Source organism: Carya illinoinensis, chromosome 11 (genome assembly GCF_018687715.1).
Source record: "Carya illinoinensis cultivar Pawnee chromosome 11, C.illinoinensisPawnee_v1, whole genome shotgun sequence".
In the NCBI taxonomy this organism is placed as follows: domain Eukaryota; kingdom Viridiplantae; phylum Streptophyta; class Magnoliopsida; order Fagales; family Juglandaceae; genus Carya; species Carya illinoinensis.
In genome coordinates this window covers 10,480,604-10,507,870 of record NC_056762.1, presented here as the reverse complement: position 1 = coordinate 10,507,870, position 27,267 = coordinate 10,480,604, and the positions used below count along the sequence as shown (strand labels likewise).

Here is a 27,267-nt window from a genome sequence, read left to right as displayed (position 1 = left end):
TGAATGGTGCTGAACCAAAAATTCCGCCAAGTTAAGCAAGTCATCCTAGCTAGGCTGGAGTAATTAAATTGGTATTTTACTTGTGAGACAAAGTAAAGAAGTTGAAGAGGCCATTGTCAACAATGACAAAATTGTCCATTTTTCTTATTTAATTCATAAGTTTGTGTTTTCAAACAGATTTTATGTTTTTGAGCACTTGATTTTTCATAATATTTGTAGATAAAAACCCTAACATTTGAATAAAAATAGAGAGAAAGATGGAAGAAAATCTACCGCTAGAAAGAGGGGGAAAACGAGGCCGGAAAGAGGCGGTCTAGAACCAAAGGACAACACCCGAAATAGAGTTCTGCTGGCAAGGACTAGAGGACAGCGAGACAGGCATGATTTCCTTGTAGCAATATTAGCAATGACTCATGAGGGAGAGGAGAGGGGCGATAGCTGGGTTTGTTTTTGTTTTTAATTCATGTGGCATGCCATGTTGAGGGACAGGTCAGTTGGTAAAAGATTTATGTGGCTAGCATATTCAGTGACTGTAGCAGCTCCCAAAAAAAAAAAAAAAAAAAAAACGATTCATCCATGAGGGGTGCCATAGGTAGGGATAGAGAATTTATTCAAGAGGTTTGCTTGCATTTTAGCCGGGTCAGACTCATGCTTTATCGTGATTGAGATTCATTATATATATATCCTTTTCTCTTTTCAAAAGTAATTCACAAACATGTGCTATAATAAATTTTGGATTAATTTTACGCTTTGATTTTAAAAAAAAAAAAAAGTGGGTACAAATTGAAACCCGCGTTCAGGTTTTTAAAAAATCAGCTTCCACACGGGTTCCGACTCAGGTTTGACCAGGGTTAACCTGACCTAAGTTCCTGCCTGGTTACAAGTCCTGGTTCCCAGGCCGAAACCCGAATGAACAGTCTTATCGCCCATCAGGCTTTCCTTGCCGTCATAAATGAAAGAGGGTTGCCACTAAGAAAGCTTCTAGATAAAAGATTATCATGAAATTACCAGTTGGAAAACTTCATATATTGATGAGGGTCATGACGTCTCTCCCCCTCCAAGCTTCCCTCAGATCACAAGGGAAAGAGAGTTGCCACGCACTTAGAAAACTTCACCTTTTACTTCTAAAAGTAAACGACCATAAATTTAAAGGAGAGTTTTAAAATTCATAGAATTTTAAATGTTAAAACACTTTTCTTTCTTTCGTCTAGCAATGTGTCTTTTTTTTTTTTCATTTGAGCCACAATATTAATCATCCTTTCATTTGTTAAATAAGCATAAATTCAAAATAGTTTAAAAGGTCAAACATTCCATCCTCTTTCGTTAGTAAAATTCAATCTTCTTTCTTTTATATGTAATTCATTAAAATTAGTAATTAAAGAAGTTCATATTAAAAAACTTCATATATAATTAGGTTATAAACAAATTTAAATATAGAATAGAATTAATAATTTTCTACCGAGCGCATCGTGCGAGTGACTAGTATATATGAATGAATAGTAAAAGGAACATAATTAATGTGAAAAGAACAACTCTATTCTAACACTCCTACAGTACATACCATCCACATCACATACTTTGATTAATGGTATTGCGCGCATTTAATTTCCAAAATCTAGACATATATGGGAAGTAGTAGCACCAGTCCATGATTAATTAGATTTTAAGACTAAATAGAGTAATGGAATCCACTTACTTCCGAACATTAGATGTACGTACGTACAGACTAATTAATGAGTGAATAGGCTACATAAAGCTTGATAAATTACAAGGAAAGAAATACATTAATGGACATATTTCAAGTATATATATTGCTTAATTTGAGTGCAAACTAATTCACTGTATCAATACTTGTCTCCTCCCTCGCATCTAATTCACTTGTCAATTGTCGGTTTATCGATCTTGCAAAACTAACTAGCTAGCTATATATTCTCTTGCAAATCCTCAACTCATTGGCTGGAACCTTATATCCAACGTTACTTGAGATAACCCTCTCTCTCTCTCTCTCTCTCTCTCTCTCTCTCTCTCTCTCTCTCTCTCTCTCTCTCTCAAGTACTGCATATCATGTGTGACCTACTCACACGTTTTGCGGGTGGTAGGTTACCATGCATATATAAATTTGCTGGAACATTCAGAAAACATTAAAAGCTTGATTTCTGTATTTGGAAGAAAAAATAAAAATGAAACAAAGAATTAGTTGTGCGTTACAAAGATGTACCTATTATGGGATAATCCCATAATGACTGTAATTAAGTTAAATATCCTTTAATTTCCTTCCTTCTCAATGCAATTAAAAGACAAACACATGATCATGTGAGATACAAATCCCTCTGTGCGTGGCTTCTTTCAAGAGCTATATCTCACGTGGAGTTTTTATTAGTGAAGATCTTCCTGATCTCTACATATATGTATACATACTCTACAATCTCATTCAAGCAGTTTCTCCCACAAGTTTCTCTTGTTTCTTCAAGTTCTCCATCTTCTTCGGGTTTCAGGTGCGTAGGGTTTGATTTAGTCAAGTTCCTTCAGTTTGCAAGATCAATTTTTTTTTGAAGTATGTAAGCTTCTCGGTGTTATTCTTTAGTTTTCCCACTCCTTGTTTTTTATTTTCTTTTTCCCCACTATAGATTATGATAGTCTCTATATTTTTTAATCAGTGATCTTCTACACCTATACATATGCGTGTGTATGTGGCTATAAAGGAACAAAGGAAAAAAGGGTTTAACACAACATTAATGGGAGTAGGGGGATTATTACGTTGTCTGTATACTTCTCTTCTCTTTCTGATTTTATTAATTTTTTTAAAAATATTTCACGTTCATGTACACTTGCAATGCTCTAGAAAATGAGAAATCACAAGGGAATGAAGGTTGCTATTGGGGAAACTTCAAACAAAAATGATAGATCGGATGTCTCTCCTCCCCCGGGCTTCCATCCTTGTCTTAAGGAAAAGAGAGACGTTACGTGGGAAACATCAAATGCTGATAATGGTCGTGAAGTTTCTCCCCCTCCAGGCTTCCCTTTTCGTCCTCGAGAAGAGAGATTTGCTTCTTGGAAAACTTCTATTATTAAATTAGATGATCGTGAAGTACTCTCTCTTCCTCTTAGTTTTTCTCCCCGTCATAAGGGAAACAAAATTGCCACTTGTGATAATAATGATGATGATCGTGATGTCTCTCCCCCACCTGGCTTCCCTCCCGGTCATAAGAGAGAGAGAGTAGCCACTAGGAAAGCTTCTAGTGAAGATGATCGTGAAGTCTCTTCCCATCCTGGCTTCCCTCCCCATCATAAGGTGAAGAGAGTTGCCACTTGGGAAACTTTATATACTAATGATGGTCGTGAAGTCTCTCCCCTTTCAAGTTTCCCTCCTGGTCACAAGGGAAAGAAAGTTGCCACTTGGAAAATTTCAAATATTGATGATGATCATGAAATCTCTTTCCCTCCAAGCTTCCCTCCCTGTCACAATGGAAAGAGAGTCGTTGACACTTGGGAAACTTCTGAGAAAGATGATCGTGAAGTATCTCTGCCTCCAGGTTTTCCTCCTCATAAAAAGTCTCCTTCAATGTTTGAGATGGATAGATGGAAATTATATCAGAAGGTGTGGAATAATATTGCAGAAAGTAACGCTAAACTTCACTCCATTGGTGGAGAGAAAACTAAATGTAAGTGCTCTTGTTTCGTATTAATGCATGCTTAAAATGCCATTACTAGCTAATTACTATGTTAGTATTCTTCAATCATTTTTCCCAGCATGTTGTATTTGACATACTGATCATAAGCCTTTGCTTTGAGATGAATCTTTAACTCAAGTTGCTGTTGGATAATTCTTCACTTCAATGCATATCTCTCATAAATCAAGGTCTAAGAATATATGCAACCATTAGTTATAGCAAGATTTAGCTCTAGCCAAGTGTTTTTAACCCAAACCACATCCAAGTTTAATTAATTAAGTGGAAGAATACAAACATACATATAGCAAGAATAGGTTTAACTTAGATAATATTTGCCCATTATAAAAAGGAAATATGAGAAATAATTTAATTAGAGAAGAGTTGCAAACAAAATATAAGAAACTTTAGGCCTATTATATAAAAATATATATTATTTCATTCTAAATTTGACAAGAAATAATGTTTAAGTGCAAGAAATATTCATTCAAAATTTGACAAGAACTAACTAAGATAGAAGATATAAGTAAATAGATGCTCTAAAGTAAGCTGCATAAAGTATGTTACATAAGACAAATGATCAAACTAGCTAAGGGAAATTATTAAGTGTCTCAGAATATGAATGACGTGGTATTCCCAACTTAAGTTTTACCTAAGGCATGCTCAGCAGTCATTGGTGAGCGGCACCCTAGCAGTACCCATCACAATATATCATATATAAATTAAAATATTCTAAAGTAAGCATTTGCTTTCTCATTAATTTATTATAACTAAGACACATGTCAAAATAAAAAGAATTCTTTGTTGGAATCCGAGCTCGACGACAAAAGGAAAAAAAAGTTTATTAGGGTTTCGGTTTATCAACAATGGTATATCACTCTTTTACATGACAAAAGGACTCATACACTTGTAAAAGAGTTCTTTTGATGAATATGAGTCTAAAACGCAATAGACAATACACTTGTTTTAGGTTTTTGTAACTTTAGTTGATCATTTTATTTGTCATCTATCTTTTTTCAATTAAAAAAAAAAAATTCCCAAGATCATTTACCATTCTATTATTGCTAAAATTCATTGTTCTATGATTTTATAATATGATTATCAGCTTCCGTTTTAGTTTGAAGAAGACCACCTGAAATAGCAATGGCTGTCAACAAGTAGTCCTTGACATGATGAATGTTGCTTAAAATTTCATAATATTTGAGCCAAACACAGATAATCATATACTGCATCTGTCTCTATAGAAAAGGCATGTTATTATTGTCATCACTAAGGCATGATGCAGTTAGATAAAGGTTGGCTAAGGTATTGGCTCCATGCTTCTTTTTTATTTTCTATCATTTTTTGTTCTAAATTATGTAGATATATATATGATAGCAATATTTCACAAACTTCTTCCCTTCACAGCAGCTCCAGTACTTCTCCCTTCACTACCCAAAGTTGTTGCTGTCAAGATCGTAGAGAGATCAGAAGATAGAACAAAAAATGAAAAAGATTCATCTCCAAATATTATGATCCCTTCAAAAGGAAAAGAAAAGTTAACCCCAGTACTCCCAGTCATTCCAAGACCTACTGATCAGAAATCTGCCAAACAACACGATATTGTTCCCCACACCAGTACCAATTCTATTTCTACCATACCCAGCAAGATTTCTACTCATCATCATGTAACTTCAATCCCTTCAGCTCCTTTCGGCTTAGCAGAATCCAATAATTTTTTGAAAACCGGCCCAGAAAAGTTCTATCCTCATATAACAGCAAATTCTCTTAAACTGATTTCCTTGTTGCTTTGCCAAGGATTTGGTTATTCCAATCCAAGATCTGATTTTACATTTGCACGCCAAAGGCTTTCCTTACTCCTCCCCATAAATATCCAGGTATTGCTTGATCCTGTCAAATCAAAAGAAATTGTAGATCTTTCTGCCATTCTACAAAAGGATACTACCTTGGGTGCTAATCAAGTTGCGATGCTGAAGCTGATCAGTGAGGAGATTCCTTCTTTGAGTAAGGAGGTCCTTCAAATCCAGGAACGAGTGGAACAGTCCTTGGTTGATCTTAAATCCAACTCCTTCAAAGTTGCTTGTTTGTGCAACGAATACTCTAAGTCTAAGGAGAAACTTAGAACTCTTCAAGCTGAGATAGATGCTGATGTTGCTAATATGCAAGAGTTTGGTATTGAAATCGAAGCCCCCAGTGCCCGCCATTCTCTACTTGTTTGTTCGTTGGAGATGAAGAAGAAGGCAGTAGTTGAAGTAGAGTCATTTCTTGAAGATATTATGAGCAAAATTCACAAGATTTCCATGACATAATAGTACTTGCATTTTCAAGGAGAGAAGAACGGGAGGAGAAGAAAAAGTTACAGACTGATCATCTTCTCAACGTGCAAAATCCATGCCATGCTTGATCTCCTGAATGGTTTTACAATTTAAGTTTTTAGAGTTTTATGATGACAGTCTTTCTGCGTACCATGTGAACTTCGAAAAATGACGGATCGATCAAGTGCAATCTTTGTTGCAACAGTTTTTATATATTTTACAAGCTTTATATATATATATATATATATATATTATAAAATTACTCTGTAAAATAGGATTGTGAAAATGGTTGTAAAAAGAAAAATTGTATATCTATCATTACTACTCGTGAAACTTTTGGTAGACAATTGTCTGAATAATTAGGTGAAAATAATTTTCTCATATTTATTATTATATGACTAGACATTAATCAATACGACTTTCTCATCTTATATATATATAGAGAAATGATATTTGTAGTCGTGGTTGTACAAGCGGCATGCAATCACTTTGAAAAAAATGAATTAATATGGGACTCACATGAAAAAAAACTAATTTTTTAATTGTAGACCCTACTCTTTTTCAAAGTAATTGTGCAGCGTTTGTAATTCCACGATTGTATGTAGCATTGCTCATATATATATATATATATATATATCGGCACTGATGTCTTATTGTCATGGATCGCATTCTTTCAATTTGTTTGAAGTCAACAAAGCTAGTCTACGGCCTGGAGTTATATACATGCGCATGCAGCTTATGAGAAAATAAACTACTTTGTGAAAAGAAAAGAAAATATGATCAAGAAGAAAATAGATAGTTATAAAACAAGTACTTATGAGTACTCATGGCCAACAAATCCTAGATATAATTTTATTCAAATTCATGTGCATGTGATCTTTTGGAGCTAGAGCAGCTTTTTAATTATTAGTTAGTTTAGTTCTAATTATCAATGAGAAATGATTTGTGCAGTCGGCAAATGCAGTCGGCATGTAGTCGGCTTGAAAAAAATGAATTAATATGAGACCTATATGAAAAAAAAAATTATTTTTATAACTTTTTTTTATTCATTCTGTACAAACATGAAAAAAAAATATTTTTATATTTTTTTTATTTATTCCGTACAGCCGACTGCATGCCGACTGCGTCTAGCAAAGCCCATTATCAATTGGTGGACATCAATGATCATATAATTCCTTTTTTTTTTTCAAATTATTTTCACATAATTTTGATAAAAATGACTATTGTTTTTTATTTCTTTTCATATATATTTAATAACAAACATTCATGATTAATAGAGAGAAATCATTACAGGCAATTTTGTCAATTCAAATAGCTTGAGAAACAAACATAGGGACACTAGCCCACCACATTTCTATATGATCACCATACATTCTATGCATAACTGGCTAGTCGATGAGCCACCGTACCTCATTCCCATGCGATGTACATGCTGAATTTGAAAGTCAATGAATTGTTGTAGCATGCTTCTTGTTTCTTTAACCAGATTTTCAATAGCAGAATAAGATTGTTTCTCCTCCTGTAGCTCCTGCACCATCAATAGGCAATTACTTTCTAGAATAATTTTGGAAAAACCCATATGAGCACACAATTGTAAGCCCTGTAGTATGGTAAGAAACTCTATAGTTTCATGATCATGTACTTCATTCTTCATTTTGCTAGCAACCATCAGCCAATCTCCATTAATCTCATGATCTCTAAGGACCACACCTATACCAGCTTTATGCATGTCAAAGAACGTACATAGCTCCATCAACATTGAGCTTAAAGTAGCCAGATGGTGGGGGTTTTCAGCAGCACATTAGTTTAACCTTTATTGTTGATAATGTTGGGAGTTCCCTGTGAGCTTTCTGCAAAGATAAAGCTTGATTAATCACCTTACTAGGCTCAATAAGAAGATTTTCAGCCGGCATTTTGTTTCTCATGTACCAAAATCCCCATGCAATGAGGAAAAGGAGGAAAGATGTAGTCAAATCTTTTGTTGTGCCATTCTCCATCACCCGTATGGCCACAGACATGAAAGTCATATCTATGCTTATAGTAATTAAGGGAGCAATTTATAATTGAATAATTTTCACATCTAGCTTGAATGTTTAACAACCTAGCTCCAACAACTCCATGCATAAATGCATGTATATTCTTGGCCTTACCTAATATTTCTAAACATCATTCGGCCTTGACAACTAACTTTCTAAATAAAATGGATTAATTAGCTCTTAATTTGATATTATTACTAAATACAATTAGTTTTATTTATTTAGTTTTTATTTTTATTTAAAGGAGAGCGAAACCTCCATGTTTTATTGAAATGCCTCACTTATAGCAGAGGAATATCACAGAGCAAACACAACCAAAACAAATACCAACAAACCAACTAAATCAAAACTAAACTAACCACATCCTCACTACAGGAAAAATTATTTTTCCCAGCGCCATAAATAACTCCTAAAATTGATGCAATTTCTCTTTCTCGGCAATTTCTACTGTGCTGGATGTTAGTCGCATTTGTTTATTCACTTATAAACAAAACCAACAAAAGCCAAAAATCGTTGCAAATAAATCTCATTTACGGCGAATAAAATTGCTACAAATACTGAAGAAAATCGTAGTAAATGTGCATCACAGTTGTGTCTGCAATCGTTGGAAAAATTATTTACAGTGGCACATCACTGTCATAAATAGTTGGAATATTACTGCAAATGTCTATTCTTATTTACGGTGTTTCAAAAAATCACTGCAAATAAGTGATGTTATTTACAACGTTTGAAAAGATCGCTATAAGGAGGTGTTGTTATTTGCAGCGTTTGAAAAAATCACTGCAAATAATACTTTTCATAGCATTGAAAAAACACTACAAATTGCCATTTTCAACATTCATATTAGCCATTTGTAGCGAAATATATTCGCCACAAAAGACTTTCATTTCTTAATTTTATGGTCGGCGATTAAGAAATCGCTTCAAATGGGTTTATAAAAAGTGACCTGCCCAGAACCCAAATTTGGACTTTTGTTGGGTACCTAATTCAAGTCCTCCTCCAACTCACTTACAAGATTTCCAAATATTATAATACATCATATGTATGCTAAACCAATTAAAATACTCATTTATCCAATACTTGGCAACTTTTGAAGAATATAAATTCAATCATCCAATATAACAGTTTCAGATTCTTTTAGTAATCTTAACACTCGCATATTGGTGCATTAATGGAAGGCAAACTCTTACTACAAATAATCGGAGTAGCTAACGTTTCTTACAAGCATAAAGTATGATATTTTCAGCTTTGAAAACACATAGACAATAAACAAATTTGAGAGAATCTGATCCTTCTGGGGGTTTCTTGCAACCTCCTCAGACAGCCGCTTCAAAGAACTTGAATGGAGTGCCACCCCTCCAGACAAGATATATCTTTTTCTACATGCTCCCTTAAATATAAGCAATCTGATTGATTGATTTTATGTGCGCTAGTGATCTAGGAAAAAATGAAAAAACAAATATGGAGATCATCTAACTCTGTTCAAAGACAATTAGGAATCTGTGGAAAGATTTATAATGAACCTTTTTATTTGGAACTACAATTAATGTTTCGAACCATGTTTTGGGAAGAAAATACAACCCCCCAAAAGTTGAGCAAAAGAGGCTAAGATGGCCGTATTTCTAAGGAGAACAAATTAAATATAAAGGGCATGCACTCAAAGTAGCATATATGGGACCTGACGTATTAGTGGAGATAGAAAGAAGGAAGTTGCAATTAATGGAAATTGAGTGCGGAATTTAACTGAGCAAATTATAAAGTACCATTAGAAAAGTTCTCAGTTAATGAAGCCAAATTCTACTAATACTAGATTCGGACTTGATCAAAGGCTAATAATCCAAAAGGTGAAGATGGCTTCTCCCAAATTAGTAAATGTGATTTTAATAGAGGAAATAAAGCAATTCTTAGTTCTGTTGTTTCTTTCATGCCTCTAACATTAACAAATTCTATATGTACGTCCATACTCATGTGATTAATGGTTTTGGTTCATTTTTTCTATTAATTCTATGCACCCATACAAATTTTGTCATTAATTGTCAGAACACACACACTCATATATATATATATATAATATAATATAATAAACAAAATGAAGAAGCAATATTTATAAGCTAGCTATCTAGCTCATGGAACCAATCAAACACCAACATATATATATAAGCATTTCATAAAACACCATTAATCAAACACCAGCGAAAAAAATCGCTACAAATGGAAGAAGACAAAAGTTGATTAAGGAATCGTCGAAATTGGACTCATACCATTCTTCAATTTTCAAATTTTATTTCCAAAAGTTGATTAAAAAATTGTTGAAATTGGACTCATACCATTGATCTTTTTAGATGCAGCTTAGATAGTGAGTTTAAATGAGATGCGTTAAAAAAAAATTGAAAATTAAATAGAATATTATTTTTAATATTATTATTATTTGAGAATTTTAAATTTATTATATTTTGTTTGAAATTTTGAAAAAGTTGTAATGATTATATTAGATGAGATGAGTTGAGATCAACTATGAATCCAATAAGATTTTTTTTTTTTTTTGGCTCTACATTAATTGCTTTTGTATCATGTAACATCCTATACATATATGTATGTATATATATGTATCTATACATGCACACTACAAGAAAAATAAATATTTATGATAAATTATTTTTGATGTGTTGACTATTTGTGATGAGAATAAACTCATTTTAGTCTAAATAATCATTTTGGTTAAGAATAACTCATCACAAATAAACAATTTCTTATATATATATATATTTATATATATTTAATATTATTATTATTTTGAACTTTTTAAATTTATTATATTTTGTTTGAAAATTTGAAAAAGTTATAATGATTATATTAGATGAGATGAGTTGAGATCAACTCTGAATCCAAACGTAATCTAGTAAGATTTTTTTTCCTCTACATTAATTAATGCTTATGTATCATGCAACGTCAATACATATATGTATGTATATATATGTATCTATACATACACACTACAAGAAATATGAGTATTTATGATAAATTATTTTCGACGTGTTAACTATTTGTGATAAGAATAAACTCATTTTAGTATAAATAATCATTTTAGTTAAAAATAACTCATCACAAATAAACAGTTTTCTTTTATATATATATGTATATCTATATATATATTTATTTATTTATTTATGCGCGCACACACACTAAACGCATCAAATCAGATGGACCAAGTCTTTAATCCCTAAGTTTCAATCAAATCCTTTGGAGCCCATAAAAATATTTGTTTTTTTAGGGGGGGGGGGGGGGGGTTGGGGTGGTGTGTGTTCAAATTACGACTTAAGACTCACTCAATCACACATGATGTTTCAATCAAGAAAAACTCCACTTGTACTCAAGGTTGGGAACCCACGTGTACAATAATAAAACGGTGCGTTGAAACACCCCCACAAATGAAACATGAAACAAGCTTCCCTACAGACGAAACACCCCCACAAGCTTCCCCACCTACGTTGAATGTTGCACGAAATAGAGCAAGCTTCCCCATAGCAGACCATGAAGACAAAACGCTAAGACGATTATAGGTTCCTATCATCTTCTTATTTTCTCATCTTCTTCTTCTCATCAAACCCCGTCCCTCTGGTGGGAAAAAAAAAACCATAAATCTCAATCTCCCCCACACAGTAAATAATAAATATATGACCTGTATATTGATTACCAAAACAACAAGAATTCTTGACGAATCCACTTCATTCCCTGCAATCATAAATTTATCAAATGAAGTTCCAAATCACCATGCTTTTGTTATAGATGAACCAATAAAAGGGTGCACCAACATTTAGGCAAGTTGGGTCAACCAAAAATGTTATCCAATGAGAGGTCAAAATCGCAACAGCTTTGGACATGCAAATTGGTTGGGAAAGCAAAAAATCTGGGAAATTGGAATTGGATATATAATTGGATCTAAAAGCGGATTTTAAGGAAATAGAGGTGCATTTGAGGAAGACTAGGCCGAGAAAAATGATGGGAATGATGGGAAACATAGTGAAAAACTGAACAAGGTGATTTTAAAGTGTGTTGGACGGTGGGGTTCTTCGTCATTTGTGAGCAATGACACTCTCAAGCAAAAGCAACATTTCTATTTATCACTTCTGGGTTTCATTTCGTTTCCCTCCCTTTTTTATTGTTTATATTTTTTTTTATCACCCACTTTAGTTGATTCCCTCAAAGGTACCCAACCATACGTACCTGTAGCAGAATTGGTCAATCCAATCCTCAGCATGTTTCTGGCTTGGGCTTGGGCTCCAAGGTCCTGCATGTTGTCCACAAGAAATAAAATAAGATTGATAATTCTATTTTGCAAGATAATCTCCACAAGAGATATATGGACACTACAACAGATAGCACATTTACCGGCGCTTTTAAATCGTCGGAAAATCCCAAAAACTCGACGCTATATTTATATCCCAGCGATTACATAATCGCCGCATAATCGCCGGTACTATTCAGCCATTTCTTCTATATGGCAGCGAAGCTAAAAAAACGCCGTCTAATATCAGCTTTTTACCGGCGATTATTTAATCGCCGGTATATAATTTCAAAAATATAAAAGTAAATACCGGCGATTACAAAATCGCTGTGAAATAATTAAGCAGCGATTTATATATCGCCGGTATATAAAAGAGAAAAGGAATTTATTAACCGGCGTTTAAGAAATCGTTGGAAAATGATTAACCGGCGTTTAAAAAATCGCTGGGAAATTATTAACCGGCGTTTGTGAGTCGCTGGCATTTTATTATCCGGCGTTCAAAAAATCGCTGGTACGTTATTATCCGGCGTTTTATAAATCGCCGTTATATCGTTAACCGGCGTTTCATAAATTGCAGTGATATTGTTACCCGGCGTTTCATAAATCGTCGGAATGTTATTAACCGGCGATTTATGAAACGCCGGGTAATTAATTTAGTACACGGATAAATATTTACCGGCGTTTAGAAAATCGCCGGGTGATTAATTTCCAGCGATTAAATAAACGCCGGAAGATATGTTACAGTCTAGAATTTGCATTCCGGCGTTTAATAAATCGTTGGCAATTAATAACCCGGCGATTTTCTAAACGTCGGTAAATACCAACACTGCCAGGAAATTACTTTCCAGCGTTTTTTTATCGCCATCATTTAATATAGCAGCGATTAAGAAAGCGCTGGAACGATTATTACGGCCATTTCATTATATTCCAGCGATTTTCAAATCGCTGGAATATAATTTTTTGTGCATTATAATTTTTTTTTTTTGTAAATTTTTAGCGGCGATTGAAAAATCGCTGGAAAGTCCCACGAATTCCAAATTAATTTAACCCAATATTCCTACATGGGTCTCATTTAAATGAGACCAATGAGTTCTCATTTAAATGAAACCCAGTAAGAATACTGGGTCTCATCTTTCACCCATGCATTAATCATGAAAACCAAATATTTGCCCGTCATTCATGTAATAAATGTACCTGATTGACATGAGTAGCTAATTAATTATCCATACATCAACAAATCACATAATATATCAATATTCAAGTAAATATATGATTAGACCAAAGTCATATATATTTTTACATTGGGTGGTGCATTATACTGTCATATCAAGTACAAGCTGAGCTACAAAAGATGTGAAGAGAAATATAATCACTAATATTTGAAACATGTTCAATCCTCTACTACATCCAAAATCAAAGAGCTACCAAGTTGTGCTTGTTAGTGCCTTCAGTGCACGCCAATGAACAGAACAAGTACTGAAGCTTTGAAGAATGTTCCCATCTGTTTAAAATTACCAAAACATAAACAAACTCATTAGCACCCTATATGACATAAATAGTTCTTTCTTAATCATAAATGTTTTATGTACAAATTATTTTAATATCGATAAGTTGGAATGTGACTGTACAATATATCCATATATCGAAAAATAAACTAGAAACTCCGTCATAAAACCAGATTGGGATGGAAGTACCTCAGGCACCTCAGAACTCTTATTTTCCATTTAGTTCACACCACAACAAAAGCCTCATTCAAAATGTCATTAGGGGCCTTGATACCTAAAATTTGTATGTTTGCTCGATTTGAAAAATGAGACTTACACTGTGCTAGTGTTGCCTATATATAGAATGGTGTTTTCCTGAATTAGAATTTTTTATGGTATAGTGCTCAACTCATATGAATAAATAAATAAATAAAGAAGACTCCCCACCCTTCAAAGTTTGTACAGAAGAGAAAAGTTTGCATGAACCTACAGTTCATGGTAACGACGGCACAAGCTCACACTTTGAGAAAAAGTGGCAAGTGCACATTACAATAACTTGGGGGCATTTACACAGCCATCTCCACCAAGGAGAGATGCAATTTAGGTAATCTCTCCTTCAGCATGTTGTTTAGAATCAGTCTATCAATTCCAACAAGCCACTACGTGTACACAAAAGAAGATTTCAAAGTACTGTGTAGTGCCTTAGTTAAACCGAAGATGGATAGCCAAGCAGTCAAGCATAACTTAATGTTTTATAGAGATTTCTTTTTCTTTTAGAACATTTATTTTCTTACAAAAGTTAATTATGTCCAATTTCATACGTGTGTATTTCCACAATACCCCATGATTACACCATCATATTGAACACAAAAATGTTCAAGATAGCCCAACATTTGATCATACCATTATAAAGCCAGACATTTACTGAAGTACAATAAAGGAACATAATTATACCAGGCCAGCAACAATAAGCCCATTATTACAAATGTAAAGAAATACACCCATTATTGTGGGGACTATATTTCCCCACAATATAATATCATATAAACAAGAAGCGCAGATGTTTGTGACACAATAGAACATCTAAATATGCAAATAAAATGAAGGGTCAACACAAAGAAGTTGGCCTTAAAATCTGGTCTTCTTGCCCATAAAAAAAATCTAATATCTTTGATTTACCTGGTTTGTGCAAATGGCTTTTCCTTCTTAAGTTCCAATTCCTGCAGCTTAGCTTCAGCTTCCTGCTTTTGAGCCAAGCCCTTCCCCCATTCCAACTTCTTCTCCTGGTTAAAAATGCACAGGAAATGAAAATTGACCTCTTCAACTTAAATCTACCAAGAGACAGCATTTACTTTTCAAAGAAAGAAGCTTCAAACTCAAGCTACAATATTAAAACGTAAAAAGATGCCCGAGCCCATAACTATGATGAACTTACCATATTAAATGCGCAAGTTTTAGATCCTCTACAACCTCATGGTTTAACGCCTTCCATAATAGAATTGCCAAATTGTGTCTGCCAACACTTAATAATAGTCATTTGTAAATAACCACCGAGTCTCTTTGACAACTAGCAGAATTACTGTAACATTTTCACCAAAGCCTCATAAGAGATTAAAAGAACAAGAAAAGGAAAATTTTTCTGCTAGTCACGAACATCATCAGACTGCAATTTGTACAACCTGAATCTATCCCTTCCACAATTAAGTTCTTGCAAGATTTGGGAAATGTAAACCGGGGAAAAAACAGAGAAAAAAGAAACGCCTTGTGTGTGCACATGCACTCTTTATCCTAATATATCTGTTAGAAACACCAAGTTCCTTCATTCATGAGGTTTGTAATTCTTGTAATAAAATGGAAATTTCTTAAAAGTTGAAACATGAAAAATACTGAAGGGCCACAGTGGCACTTGTCATCATAATTGAGTAACATGGGCTCAAGGGTAAAAGTGTACATGATCCAACAAAAGAAAACAGAAAGGAGGAAGAAGGGAGGGACAGATATGCAGTGGTAATGATCTCTAAAACCAAGTTTATCTCTCAACATGATCATCAGACGTCTCTTGCCATCAGCAGCTTGCACTGATATTCTACATTTCTTTTTATAAGTAAGAAGATCTTTATTACCAGCAGTTTGCACGGATATTCTACATATCCCCCACACCAGGAAGAAAACAGAGCAAGAAGAGAAGGGGGACATGATAATCCAAGAAAAGAAAAAAATTGAATGAACCTCATAAAACTAGCAAAATTAATGAATGTTGACCATTACAATGATGATGATGGTTGCCATAAATAATAATAATTATTATCAAATTAATGGTCAATTGCTAAAACTTCCAGGGTAATCTGGATCAAGACATTATTCACTCGTCAAACAAACATTACTCACTATACCGCTCCTCACACATGACAGGTTTATGATAATATTCCAAAGTACCTTGGGCTTCTCTTATACTTTTACTTTCTGCCTTGACTTCAAAAAGTCTTCCTTCGATATACGTTCTCTTCTCCTACATCAAACGACAGAAAATTTTCTTATTACCATAATAACAAACTCAACTAGATATGGAAGAAGAAAAAACAAGAAGCCAAAATGTAAATTCCTTTTACCAGCTGAATCATCTCCAATTTTTTTCCTCTTCAAGATTAACTGGTTTGTGACAAACCAGATCACAATCCACGACTAAACCACCTTTTACATCTGGTTTACTTTGGACCACATTCTTCGTCCTTTTTTTCTTTTCCTTTCCTTCCTTCCTCATCATTGCTCTCATATCTCTTCAGATATTCTATAACTGACTTGGACCCCGAAGTCAGTGCCGCCACCATCATTCAATATCAATGGCCTTGCACGTGGAGGAAAGACAATATTACTGCATTTTTGTACAATAAACCAACTAAAAAAAAGGATTTTTAACCCATTAGAATTACCAACATAGAAGCAACAAATAATCGTAAAATTATATTAGTGTGCATGCAAATTCACAGACTGAAAATCCTTAAAACTAGGGTTGTGGCCAACTCGGCCAAGTTTATTTGAAGATTATATGTGAGTACTTACCTGTTGGTTTTGATTTGCAACGAAATTGCCATCGAGTCGACGAACCGGAACCATCGAATAAATATCAAATGCTCATGAAGTGTTAACCATTTGCTCAAAAACTCCTAACGATCCAGTCGTCGGGCCTAAACTTCCCCAATATCCCCTGTGTTGGCATGTGCAAATTACTATATATATATATATATATATAGTAATATGTATATATATATATTACTGCCCAGCTGTCTTTTTCACTAACAAAAAAGCACCCAAAATGCCAAAAAACACTCGACCCCCCCCTTATGGGTCGGGGGAATCATTAAACTGAGCCTGGCGATATGACTCAGTGAATATGGGATGATCCTTAAAGAACGCTTGCAGTAGCCTGTCAGTTTGAATCGCATGCTCCCTAAGAGCCCGCACCTCTGATCTCACTTCATCCAGCTGACTCTTATAGTCTTCGGCATCTTTCTTATGTTGTTCAGCATCTTTCTTGTATCTTTCAATCTCTGACTGGTAGCATTGCATTTTAACTTGGTCACGTTGTCTACTTGATTCGGGGATGACCATCTCCCCAAGTCCTCGTGCATATCCAGGTCGATGTCCGAGGACCTCCCTAAAGACCGTCGCTGCTGCCTCCCCACTTCGTTCCTCTGGTTCTAGGCCATCCAATCTACCTTGCATCTCCTTCTGCACAAATGCAAAACAACGATTATTAACAATCGTTAACAACCTTATGCTCTTATTTATTATTATCAGAAATAAACATAGATCAAGTAGCCAAGACTATAAGTACTAGTACTACTGTACATTTGCAAAGGACTAGTGTACTACTCACGTAAGTATCTTCAGTAGCATCTGTCACGAACTTATTCTTTTTCTTCGACCAGCGTGTCTCCTTATAGAAGTCCACCAAATTTCCATTCTCAGCGCGCTACATGTGTGACATATGTGAGATAGGTAAATATGTTTGAAGTTCAAAAAATTAATTTATTGTGGTTGCCATTTGCAAATTAATCTCAATGAGGTTGAAATGAGACCACGCCTCAATCAATAAGGAAAAACATATTGGATGCAAAAAAGGGAATCTAATTTCAACGGATTAGGATGCCAATATTTATTGTGGCGTATGAGTTCGGAATTCCCCGGAAAGTGTATTGATTTATATAGGGCGGCATCCTCATACCTTTTGCTCAAGTATTCGGACGAATGATTTACGTCCTGATGTGTGATTAATTGCTTGCTTCTTTCGGATCTCCCGGTTCTGAGATGATATTTTCTCCGATGCACGCACACCCAATGTCAGTTAAAATGTACAACTGGATTTGCCTCAATCATGATGGTCCACTATTTAATGGAAGGATTTATTGTAATTAATAGTTGAAGAGAATATATACCTTAAAGGCCTCACTGCCCCACCTGCCACACAACTTCACCCATACAAGTGGGTCCACCATGCTTGTGCCATTAGCTAAAGCTTCTTCATGGCTTCCAAAGGATTGGTAAATCTTGTGTAAGTCATGATGGAAGGAGTTGAAGCGCTTACGAAGTGCCTTTGTCACCGTCAACCTGTGGTTTTCCCTTTCCCAGTCTAACACAAAGTCAGCCTACAATAAAAGGTGAATTAGTATATGTGATACGGTTATACTATATAACCCACTTCCATACTAACATTTCACTACTAACACATAAAACTTACCCGGACACGGTCAATTAGCTCCTCTTTCATCGCTTGTGGGACATCAGTCCATCGTGCATAACTCATGTCACAATATTGTTTCACAATCCATGATACTCGTGTTGTGAACATAGGGGCATGATCACAACAAGGGGCAGTCTCACCATCGTTTATCTTTAAAATCACTTTCCCGTTCTTTCTCACCTTCTCAAACTCAATGCATCGAGCGGGCCCACGTTTTCGTTTCCTCTGTTGCTGCGTTAGTACGGGCTCCGTGGGGGCGTCTGCAACTGTATTGCAAAATTCAGATGATTAGTGTAGGTAATTATAGATTACCTAAACTCTTACAAATGGGTTTAAATATGTGAATGCATTGAACATTTATATGAAAAACAATCACCAATTTGGGGTGAGTCTTCCAATCTTGGAGGTTCTCTAGTAGGTGATTGTTCCCGCACCGGTGAGGGTTCTCGAATAGGCGCTGGTGTGGGAATTGGGTTGGTGGATGGTGGTGGGCTTGGGGGCTGTGTGGAATCATCCGAAGACTCTTGATTACACTCCTCAGGGCTATAAACTGAGGAGATTTTTGCTCCCCGTGGTCGGTTGTGGCGAGCCGAGTACGGTACGTGGCGCCTTGCACGAATACCCCGGATTCTCCCTCCGCCTCTAGAACTAGGTCCCGCGCGGTCACCTACATGTGTATGAGTTATGAGGATTGTAATAAAAATCAATCTCATTCCATAAAATAATCTGAAGCCTTAGACATGGTTCAAATAATGTGATATATCCTACATTTTTAAATACTTTCAGCAAGAAAAACCCTTACATTATGAGCATATTATAGACAAATGAATAACTTATCGATCATGGAGTATATACCTTGATAATTAATAGTGCTCCTCATGCCTCCAGCTTCAAGATGGGATTGCATGATAAGTTGTAAAGCCAAGAAGATGGCAACACAATTTTGAAATATTTGAAACCTGACAAAGAATAATATGATACACATTATAAGTCAAACAAGTTTATTAGGTAGTAAGTACGAGCAATACACTATAATGTTAGCTTCAACATTTTAGTTCAGTCCTAGAATTCAAACATCCGATACTTGATGGTTTTAAGCAAGTGAAGCAGAATTTATGATATGAGGTTACAAAATAATTTTGTGCTGTCTGTGTACATGTACCAATTTGGAATAGGTAAATGAATGTACCAACCTAAACTCATGTGATGCTTCTAGCTTTTGATTATAAATCTGACATAGACTCTTCGTCTGTTGATAGGTCATCCTCATCTGAATATTCCCCCTCACTATTCGCATTTCCAGAACCAGAAGTAAGCATGTCATCATTAATAAACCCGGATGAAGAGTTGCATTGACCATCACTAGCCATGACTTCTCGTGCATCAATATGGCTAGGTGGTATATCAAGCCTATCAAGTGGAGTTGACACTGGATTTTCATCCTCACTCTGCACTGGTTCATAATAATGTGATGCCTCATTTTCTTGATCGGCCTCATTAATACTTGAATCGCCATAATTAATATCTTCTATAGTAGTCGACACTGATGGAATGTTGTATACATTCCTATTTGTATAGTTCTGCACAACACCCCAATTCCCTTTCGCCCTTAAATCTCTTATGTAGAAACATTGATCTGCCTGACTCGCCAACACGAACGGTTCATCCTTATACCAAGTCCTGTTCATGTTGACACTAATCATATGGTCATCCACCCGCACCCCTCGTTTTTTATCACCAACGTCAAACCAATCACACTGAAATAGGTACACCCGACGCCACTCCATATAGCGTAACTCTATGATATTATTAATAACACCGTAAAAGCCGGCATTATTTGTATCCTCGTCCCCAGTCACCAACACCCCAGAATTTTGCGTACGACGGCGAAGTTCACGCTGCTTCATATGAAACCTTTTTCCATTTATTATGCTTGCAGCATATGATGCAACCCAACGATCAGGCCCGTAAGCTAACGCATAAAGATCATCGGACACATCATGTGGATTCTTGATACGATGTTCCTGGATCTATACCAAAATTGTTGAAAATTCACAATGTGATTAATTGTCATCGTTAAAAAACATATCGAGGAAACATGTTTGTTTTCAGTACGTAGATAAGGTTGGAAAATAACTTACACGATGCTTGAACCAAGTTGGAAAGTTAGTTTGATGCGTGCGATCGATTGAATTTGGGTGTTGCACCTTACATTTCTCGTAGTGTTCCCTACATATAGAGCACAACATCGCAAAGCAAAATATTTGATGTTATGGGCATTGCATGTATAAAATTTTGTATATGGAAAAATGGAAGTAGATGATCAAGGAAATTAGTTGATTCTTACTGTATATAGGGTCCAATCTCCGGGCAATTGTTGAGCACATACCAGATGGCTGCCTTAAAGAGTTTGTCTTCTAATTGCACATTAGAAGCTATACCCAAGGGACAGACCTTCTGGTTGAAAATTTGGAATCCATCTATAGTTGCCTCTTCGTCAGCATCAATGTTTCGGTCCGCTCGATTGAACCTCGTCTCAACATCTTGGAGGTACATGGAGCAAAATGTCAGGCATTCAGTGTGAATGTAGGCCTCGGCTATTGAACCTTCTGGTCGGGCTTTATTCTTAACATACCTCTTGAATTTGCCGAGATATCTCTCAAATGGGTACATCCACCTATATTGTACTGGACCCCCAAGTATGGCCTCACAGGGCAAATGAATAGCTAGGTGGACCATGATATCAAAAAATGATGGAGGGAATATCATCTCCAATTTGCATAGAATGGTTACGATATCAGTTTGGAGCTGTGATAGGCGATTGACATCCAGTGTTCGAGCGCACAACTCTTTGAAGAAAGTGCTAAGTTCAGTCAAAGCCAAGGCAATGTCACTTCGTAAAAACCCCCCAGCAGCAATTGGGAGTAGTCTATGAAGGAAAACGTGACAGTCGTGGCTTTTCGTCCCACTGATTTTGCCATCACGTAGAGAAACACAGTTCGAGATATTAGAAGAGAACCCATCTGGGAATTTGATATCGGAGAGCCACTCACAAAATTTATTCTTTTCATCTCTGCATAATGTGTACAGTGCATGTGGCATTGTGATGGAATCACCTTCACGCCTCAAATGTAATTCTTTTCTATAGGCCAAAATCTCAAGGTCACGTCTTGAGTTGATATTATCTTTAGTTTTTCCTGGAGTGTTCATTAAAGTGAATAAGATGTTTTCGGCAATATTCTTCTCAATATGCATAACATCTAAATTATGCCGAAGTCGAAGTGTTGACCAATACGGTAACGTGAAAAATATGCTAGACTTTGTCCAGTTAAGCTCTTCAGCAGTACGTTTTCTCTTCCTACGAGATTTGCCAAATTGAACATCGCCAATCATCTGCAATTGACCTAGAATATCATATCCTCCTATAACCCTTGGTGGCATGCGATGATCTTCCTTGCCATTAAACAACCCTTTCCTCCTTCTCCACATGTGATCTGGCGGTAAGAAACGGCGGTGTCCCATATAACAATGTTTTCGGCCGTATTTCAACCAATTGGAGTCTGTGTCAGCATTACAAGATGGACAAGCTAATTTTCCCTTTGTTGACCAGCCAGAGAGATTCCCGTAGGCAGGGAAGTCATTTATTGTCCACATCAATGCAGCATGCAACATAAATGTCTCCTTAGTTGCTGCATCATATGTAGGGACCCCATTTTCCCAAAGTTCAAGCAGTTCATCGATCAACGGCTGCAAGTACACATCCATCTCATTCCCTGGCGACTTTGGACCAGGAATAATCAAAGATGTCATAAAGAATTGATCTTTCATGCATGACCACGGTGGCAAGTTATATGGGATAAGGATCACTGGCCAAATGCTATGAGGTTTAGCCAAGTTGTTGAAGGGAGTGAAGCCGTCACAGGCCAAACCAAGCCTCACATTGCGTGGATCCGCAGCGAACCAACTATGATGTTCATCAAATTTCTGCCAACACTCAGAGTCAGCCGGATGTCTCAGGCTGATATCATCTATCGGCCGTTGATCTTTATGCCATCTCATATCACCTGCTATCTTCGCAGACATAAAGAGACGCTGCAATCTCGGTTTCAACGGAAAATGGCGCAACACTTTTTGAGGTATAACTCGTGAGCCGTGTGTATTTGGCATCCACCTCGAAGCCTTACATACAGGGCATTCATTAAGAGAGGCATTTTCCTTCCAGAATAAGATGCAATCGTTGGGACATGCATGGATTTTGTGATAATTGAAACCCAACCCGCGCTCCAAAGACTTTGACTCCTCATATGATTGTGGCAAGAGTGCATCAGGAAAGGCAAACCGCAAAAGATCAAGTAGCATGTTAAATGACTTAATTGACCATCCACCGATTGATTTGATGTGTAATAACTTGACAATGAATGACAACTTTGTAAATTTTGTACACCCCTCGAAAAGAGGTCGTCGGGCATCATCCAGTAGCTTGTCAAAACTAGTTGCTGGCTCATCTCCAGGTATTGGTTGCCTATTTGGCGTAGCAGTGTTGTGTTGGGACACATTAATAAAGGTCCCTGCTCGGATGTCATCCAACATATGCTGCATGTCATCTATGTAATCATCTTCTGGTATAACATCATCACTAGTATCATCATCACTGACGTACAAGGTTGTCTCATCCTCCCCATGAAATACCCACTGCGTGTAATTTGGATTGATCCCTTTGATAAACAAATGGGTTTCCACCTCAAATATAGGCAGCCACAGATTGTTAAGGCATGTACGGCATGGACACCGAATTCGATCCCGTCCACTTGCATGATTTCGTGCTTGTGTGAGGAAATTTTTAACACCCTCGGCATATACAGGTGATAAGAGTCTATCGGGCTCGTTCATCCAACTTCTGTCCATCTAAAGAAAAATATGGTGGGAAAAAGATTTAGATAAAAAAACTCCGTCAACATAGATAGTTGATGAAGGCTGAAAACTATATTGGTTCATTCTCATAAAGGCATGGCATAAAAACATGAGATTTGCCCATGTATAGGACTAGCAAGTGTATGTGAATTGAGTTTGAAAAATACGAGAAAGGTGGGCATGTTACAAAAGTTATATCCATGAATCCACTAAGAGGTGCATGGATTGAGTGATGTTGCGCAATCATGATGGTTTCATCGAATATAGTCATGGCTCAGACGATGAGAAATTTTTAACTTCCCAAAGATTTATTACCAGGGGATACTAAGGGTCACAGTCTTCATTTATAGTCATGTATGGTTCAAGGATAATTGACTGTCTAAACATAAATGAACCTTCTGGTATAATCGGGGAATTGGACAGCTAAATTTGAAATGTCTCCTTAATTTATGATCTTGATTGCTATCACAGGTCAAGAATGGTATTGGATAAGGTCATGTGCAAATGTGTGAATAACGTTGATGCTACGTAGTCTGTAGTTGTATATATAGGGGTTTTTATTAAAGTGGCAAGGTGAAAAACTCATATATAGTATATTCATGGCTGGTCAACCCTTAAGCTATGGCCAACACTACCGTGTCTAGACAAAATGAGTAGCTAATATCTATAAAGATAACGCATTAACAAATGACAATTTAGATCAGGCCATCTAAAGAAAGATTACAAATTTTTCATGTCAATACTAAGAAAAGATATGTGTGTTTCAGATAGTAATAACTATCTGAAACAACTACATGTCCACCACCCTCACTAGGAATATACCGATATAGGCATAGTATAACTAAGTATTCTACTCTTCCAGGGTATAGTCATACATACCCTTATGACTTTAAAGGAAAAGTCATAAGTAATGAGTAGAATTGCAAACAGGTTGTTTATGAGAAGTATACACAGATAGCACGTTGTAGCATGGTTCTATTTATTTCACAAAGCCATAAAACATCCATATAACTCTATGAGAGTTCGTGGTAAAGAAAGTAAAACGAGCCATTAAATATGATGTTCTTTTTCCAGCAAATGAGAAAAACATGTCAGCAAGTGGAAAAATAATCTCATCCATAGATCAAGTTTCGATCACAATCCCCAATTTAGATAAATTATAGCCCCAATCAGGTACTAATTGGGTTCAGAATACAGTACCTGCACAGACCCAAGTCAATTTGCACACGCCTTCTCTAATGCTCAACTGCTATAACCAAGTACGAGCAATTTGCTGGCCTCTACTGGTAAAAGTTACATGCTGCAGATGATCTGGGTAGCTGAAAAAATACATTTTTTCAGAATATCTATAGAATGGACTTCTATATATTACAAAAAGGAATAAAAGGAACGTGGTTCATGCATGGTAATGCTTGCATGAACCACCATAAATAATCAAGTCTTGTAGGAAAATTAACATGACCCAAGATTAATTGGTTTATGCTGGCCTAGAACATTTATTTTGAATCGATTAACATAATAAGTTCATATACAATGCAATTACAACTATATAAATCATTTGCAATCGGTAATAGATTACAAAGCCGCTACTGGACGGTCGGGCTAATAAACATAGAAGAGCAGCCCTCCAATCACTGCTTGCCAGGTAAGAAAATACCATATAAGAAAAATAGGTTCCACCACACAATCTCACTTCAAATCAGAAGCAACCTACTGATTTCGGCCACCTGGTGTTTTCCAAGGTCAATTGACATTGCTACCCCTATTTTCTACTCCATTCCAACCCAAATGAAGATGGATCAACTGAAAAAGCATCAAAAATCCCCAATGGCAACTCGAACGACCAGCACAGATTGCTTTCGGTAAAGAAATACAGATTTCTGTAAATCTGTACATAAAGCTCTATTTCTTCCCCTTTTTGATGCTAGTCAGAGAAATTTTTCCATTTTCTGGGGTAAAAATCACTGGTTTTCTAGTCAAAGGAAATTTGATCTCTGTTTTCTTGAATTTGACTGTAAATCAATCGGGTATACAAAATTTAATTTGTATAAGCCTTGTGTACTGGTTGGAGAGTTGCATCATATGGTGTTCAAACTCCAGGAAAAAGCTTGTAAATAAATTTCATATTAAATTAAAAATAAAAACATGAGTAAAGTAAACAGGTCGAAATGGAATTGGATTATATTAACAAAATAAAAAAAGAAAAAGATGATGGTGGTCTGCTGAATAATGTACATAGGGGCAATCTCTGTTTCTACTTTGATGGATTCCATAATAGAGTTTATGTTGGAGGTATGAACGTTGGCACCTGAGTACCAAGGAAAAGGATGTTTGTAAATGCAAGTTCACAAAGAAGAAAATGAAGTAGAAACAGAACACAGTTAGACTCGGGGAGTCAGAATTTTTCAAGCTCATACACAGCACTCTGCATTTGGTAGGAACAAAATATAGTTCTGTGACCCATTAGGATGCAAATTTTGTATTACACCAGACATGAGTTTGTTTGGTAAAACAAGTATGGTAACCTTGCATGGCGTATGCATAGTGAAACTCACCAACCTCTTTCATCATAAGTGCAGACAGAATAAAACCTCATGTGTGCTTCAATCTTACTTTCTTTGGATTAGAGTGGGAAGAAAAGGAGGGGGTGGAGATGAGCATATCTCCTGAATTCTGACTCGTGAATTTAGTGGGAAATTCATATGATTTTAAATGTTATCCATTTCTCATATGAAAGATGCTTTACTTAATCTGTTCAAAATAGTTCTAACACAATGTTTTCAGCTTCTCGTAATGTAAAATATGATCCTGACATGATCCTTATGGGTTTGACAATTTGGGGTAATTAAGCACGAGTTTAGGCTGAAGGCAGAGGAAAGGAAAATGAGGGGAAATTTAAAAAAAAAAAAAACCGTCACAGGCCTTACGAAATAATATAAATGAGACAAAGCTGTTTAATAGCAAATAGCAGCGAGTATAGTAGAAATCGTTGAAACTAATTTGTATTCCCTGGCACGATAGTGGCCTTATTTGCAATCTTTGACAAACTGAAAGAAACACATGATTGCAATGATGCAGCTTAAACAAAAGTCATAGTTCATAGGTTTGTGAAACATATGAAAAGATGGATAAAGTTACAGTAGTTAATGATGTAGTTAGTGATGGTAAATGTCTATCTAAAGTATACATAGTGGTAGGAAGGGTGAGGTAGGAATCCATCTTACCTTAGTCTGATATGGCAAATCAAATCAGATTTGCCAATAAGAAACCAGATTTGGATTAGCCAAGTAGTTTATTGAAAATGAAAAGAAGATATTCATTTGCTTTTGGGTACGGTTGAATCAAGTGGCAGGGAACAAAATCTCAGGTTGGAAAGTCCAGTTAAGAGCAACATTAATGACATATTATTATGATTTTTTTGTGTGGTATAATATACAGGTACAAGTCGACAAGAATAAGTTAAGATGTAAGCCTCCAACCAGAAGCAAAAGAAATTTAGGGAATTGGAGAAAAAGGAAAACGGAACAGAAAAAGAACAATAGAATGACAAGAAAAGCTCGAATACACTAAATCTGTCTAACTCAATTGACCATTCGTTCCACTCATGACTAAACCTGACCCAACCCCAGTTGGAGAGAGAGAGAGAGAGAGAGAGAGAGAGAGAGAGAGAGAGAGAGAGAGGGCATTTGCATCAATAGGGTTTTGGCTCAAATGGCATTAGAAAGACAGATTCATTTTAGTGGAAGACTGCACACCAAAGGACATCCATTTTCTCTCTTTTGATTCATGAGCACCAATATCGCAAGACTTTCAAACTCAGGTGACCA

At 36.0% G+C, this 27,267-nt stretch overlaps 1 protein-coding gene across 2 annotated transcripts; it reads left to right on the top strand.

The window, feature by feature from the left end:
* The first annotated feature begins 2,425 nt into the window (after nt 1-2,425).
* Nucleotides 2,426-6,268, top strand: LOC122282779. Of its 2 annotated transcripts, none has more exons than XM_043094800.1 (2): nt 2,426-3,662; nt 5,076-6,268. In XM_043094800.1, the coding sequence occupies exons 1-2, from the start codon at nt 2,846-2,848 to the stop codon at nt 5,975-5,977; spliced, it is 1,719 nt and encodes a 572-aa protein (XP_042950734.1). In that variant the 5' UTR covers nt 2,426-2,845; the 3' UTR covers nt 5,978-6,268. The 2 variants fall into 2 exon arrangements, with proteins under 2 accessions (XP_042950734.1, XP_042950735.1); XM_043094801.1 differs by having other exon boundaries at nt 5,079-6,267.
* The last annotated feature ends 20,999 nt before the right edge of the window (nt 6,269-27,267 follow it).

Bases quoted from the DNA above. Each gene is read 5' to 3' on its own strand.
- LOC122282779 (XM_043094800.1), top strand. From the start codon at position 2,846: ATGAGAAATCACAAGGGAATGAAGGTTGCTATTGGGGAAACTTCAAAC. The intron at 3,663-5,075 runs GTAAGTGCTCTT...TTCCCTTCACAG, and splicing joins TGGTGGAGAGAAAACTAAAT to CAGCTCCAGTACTTCTCCCT.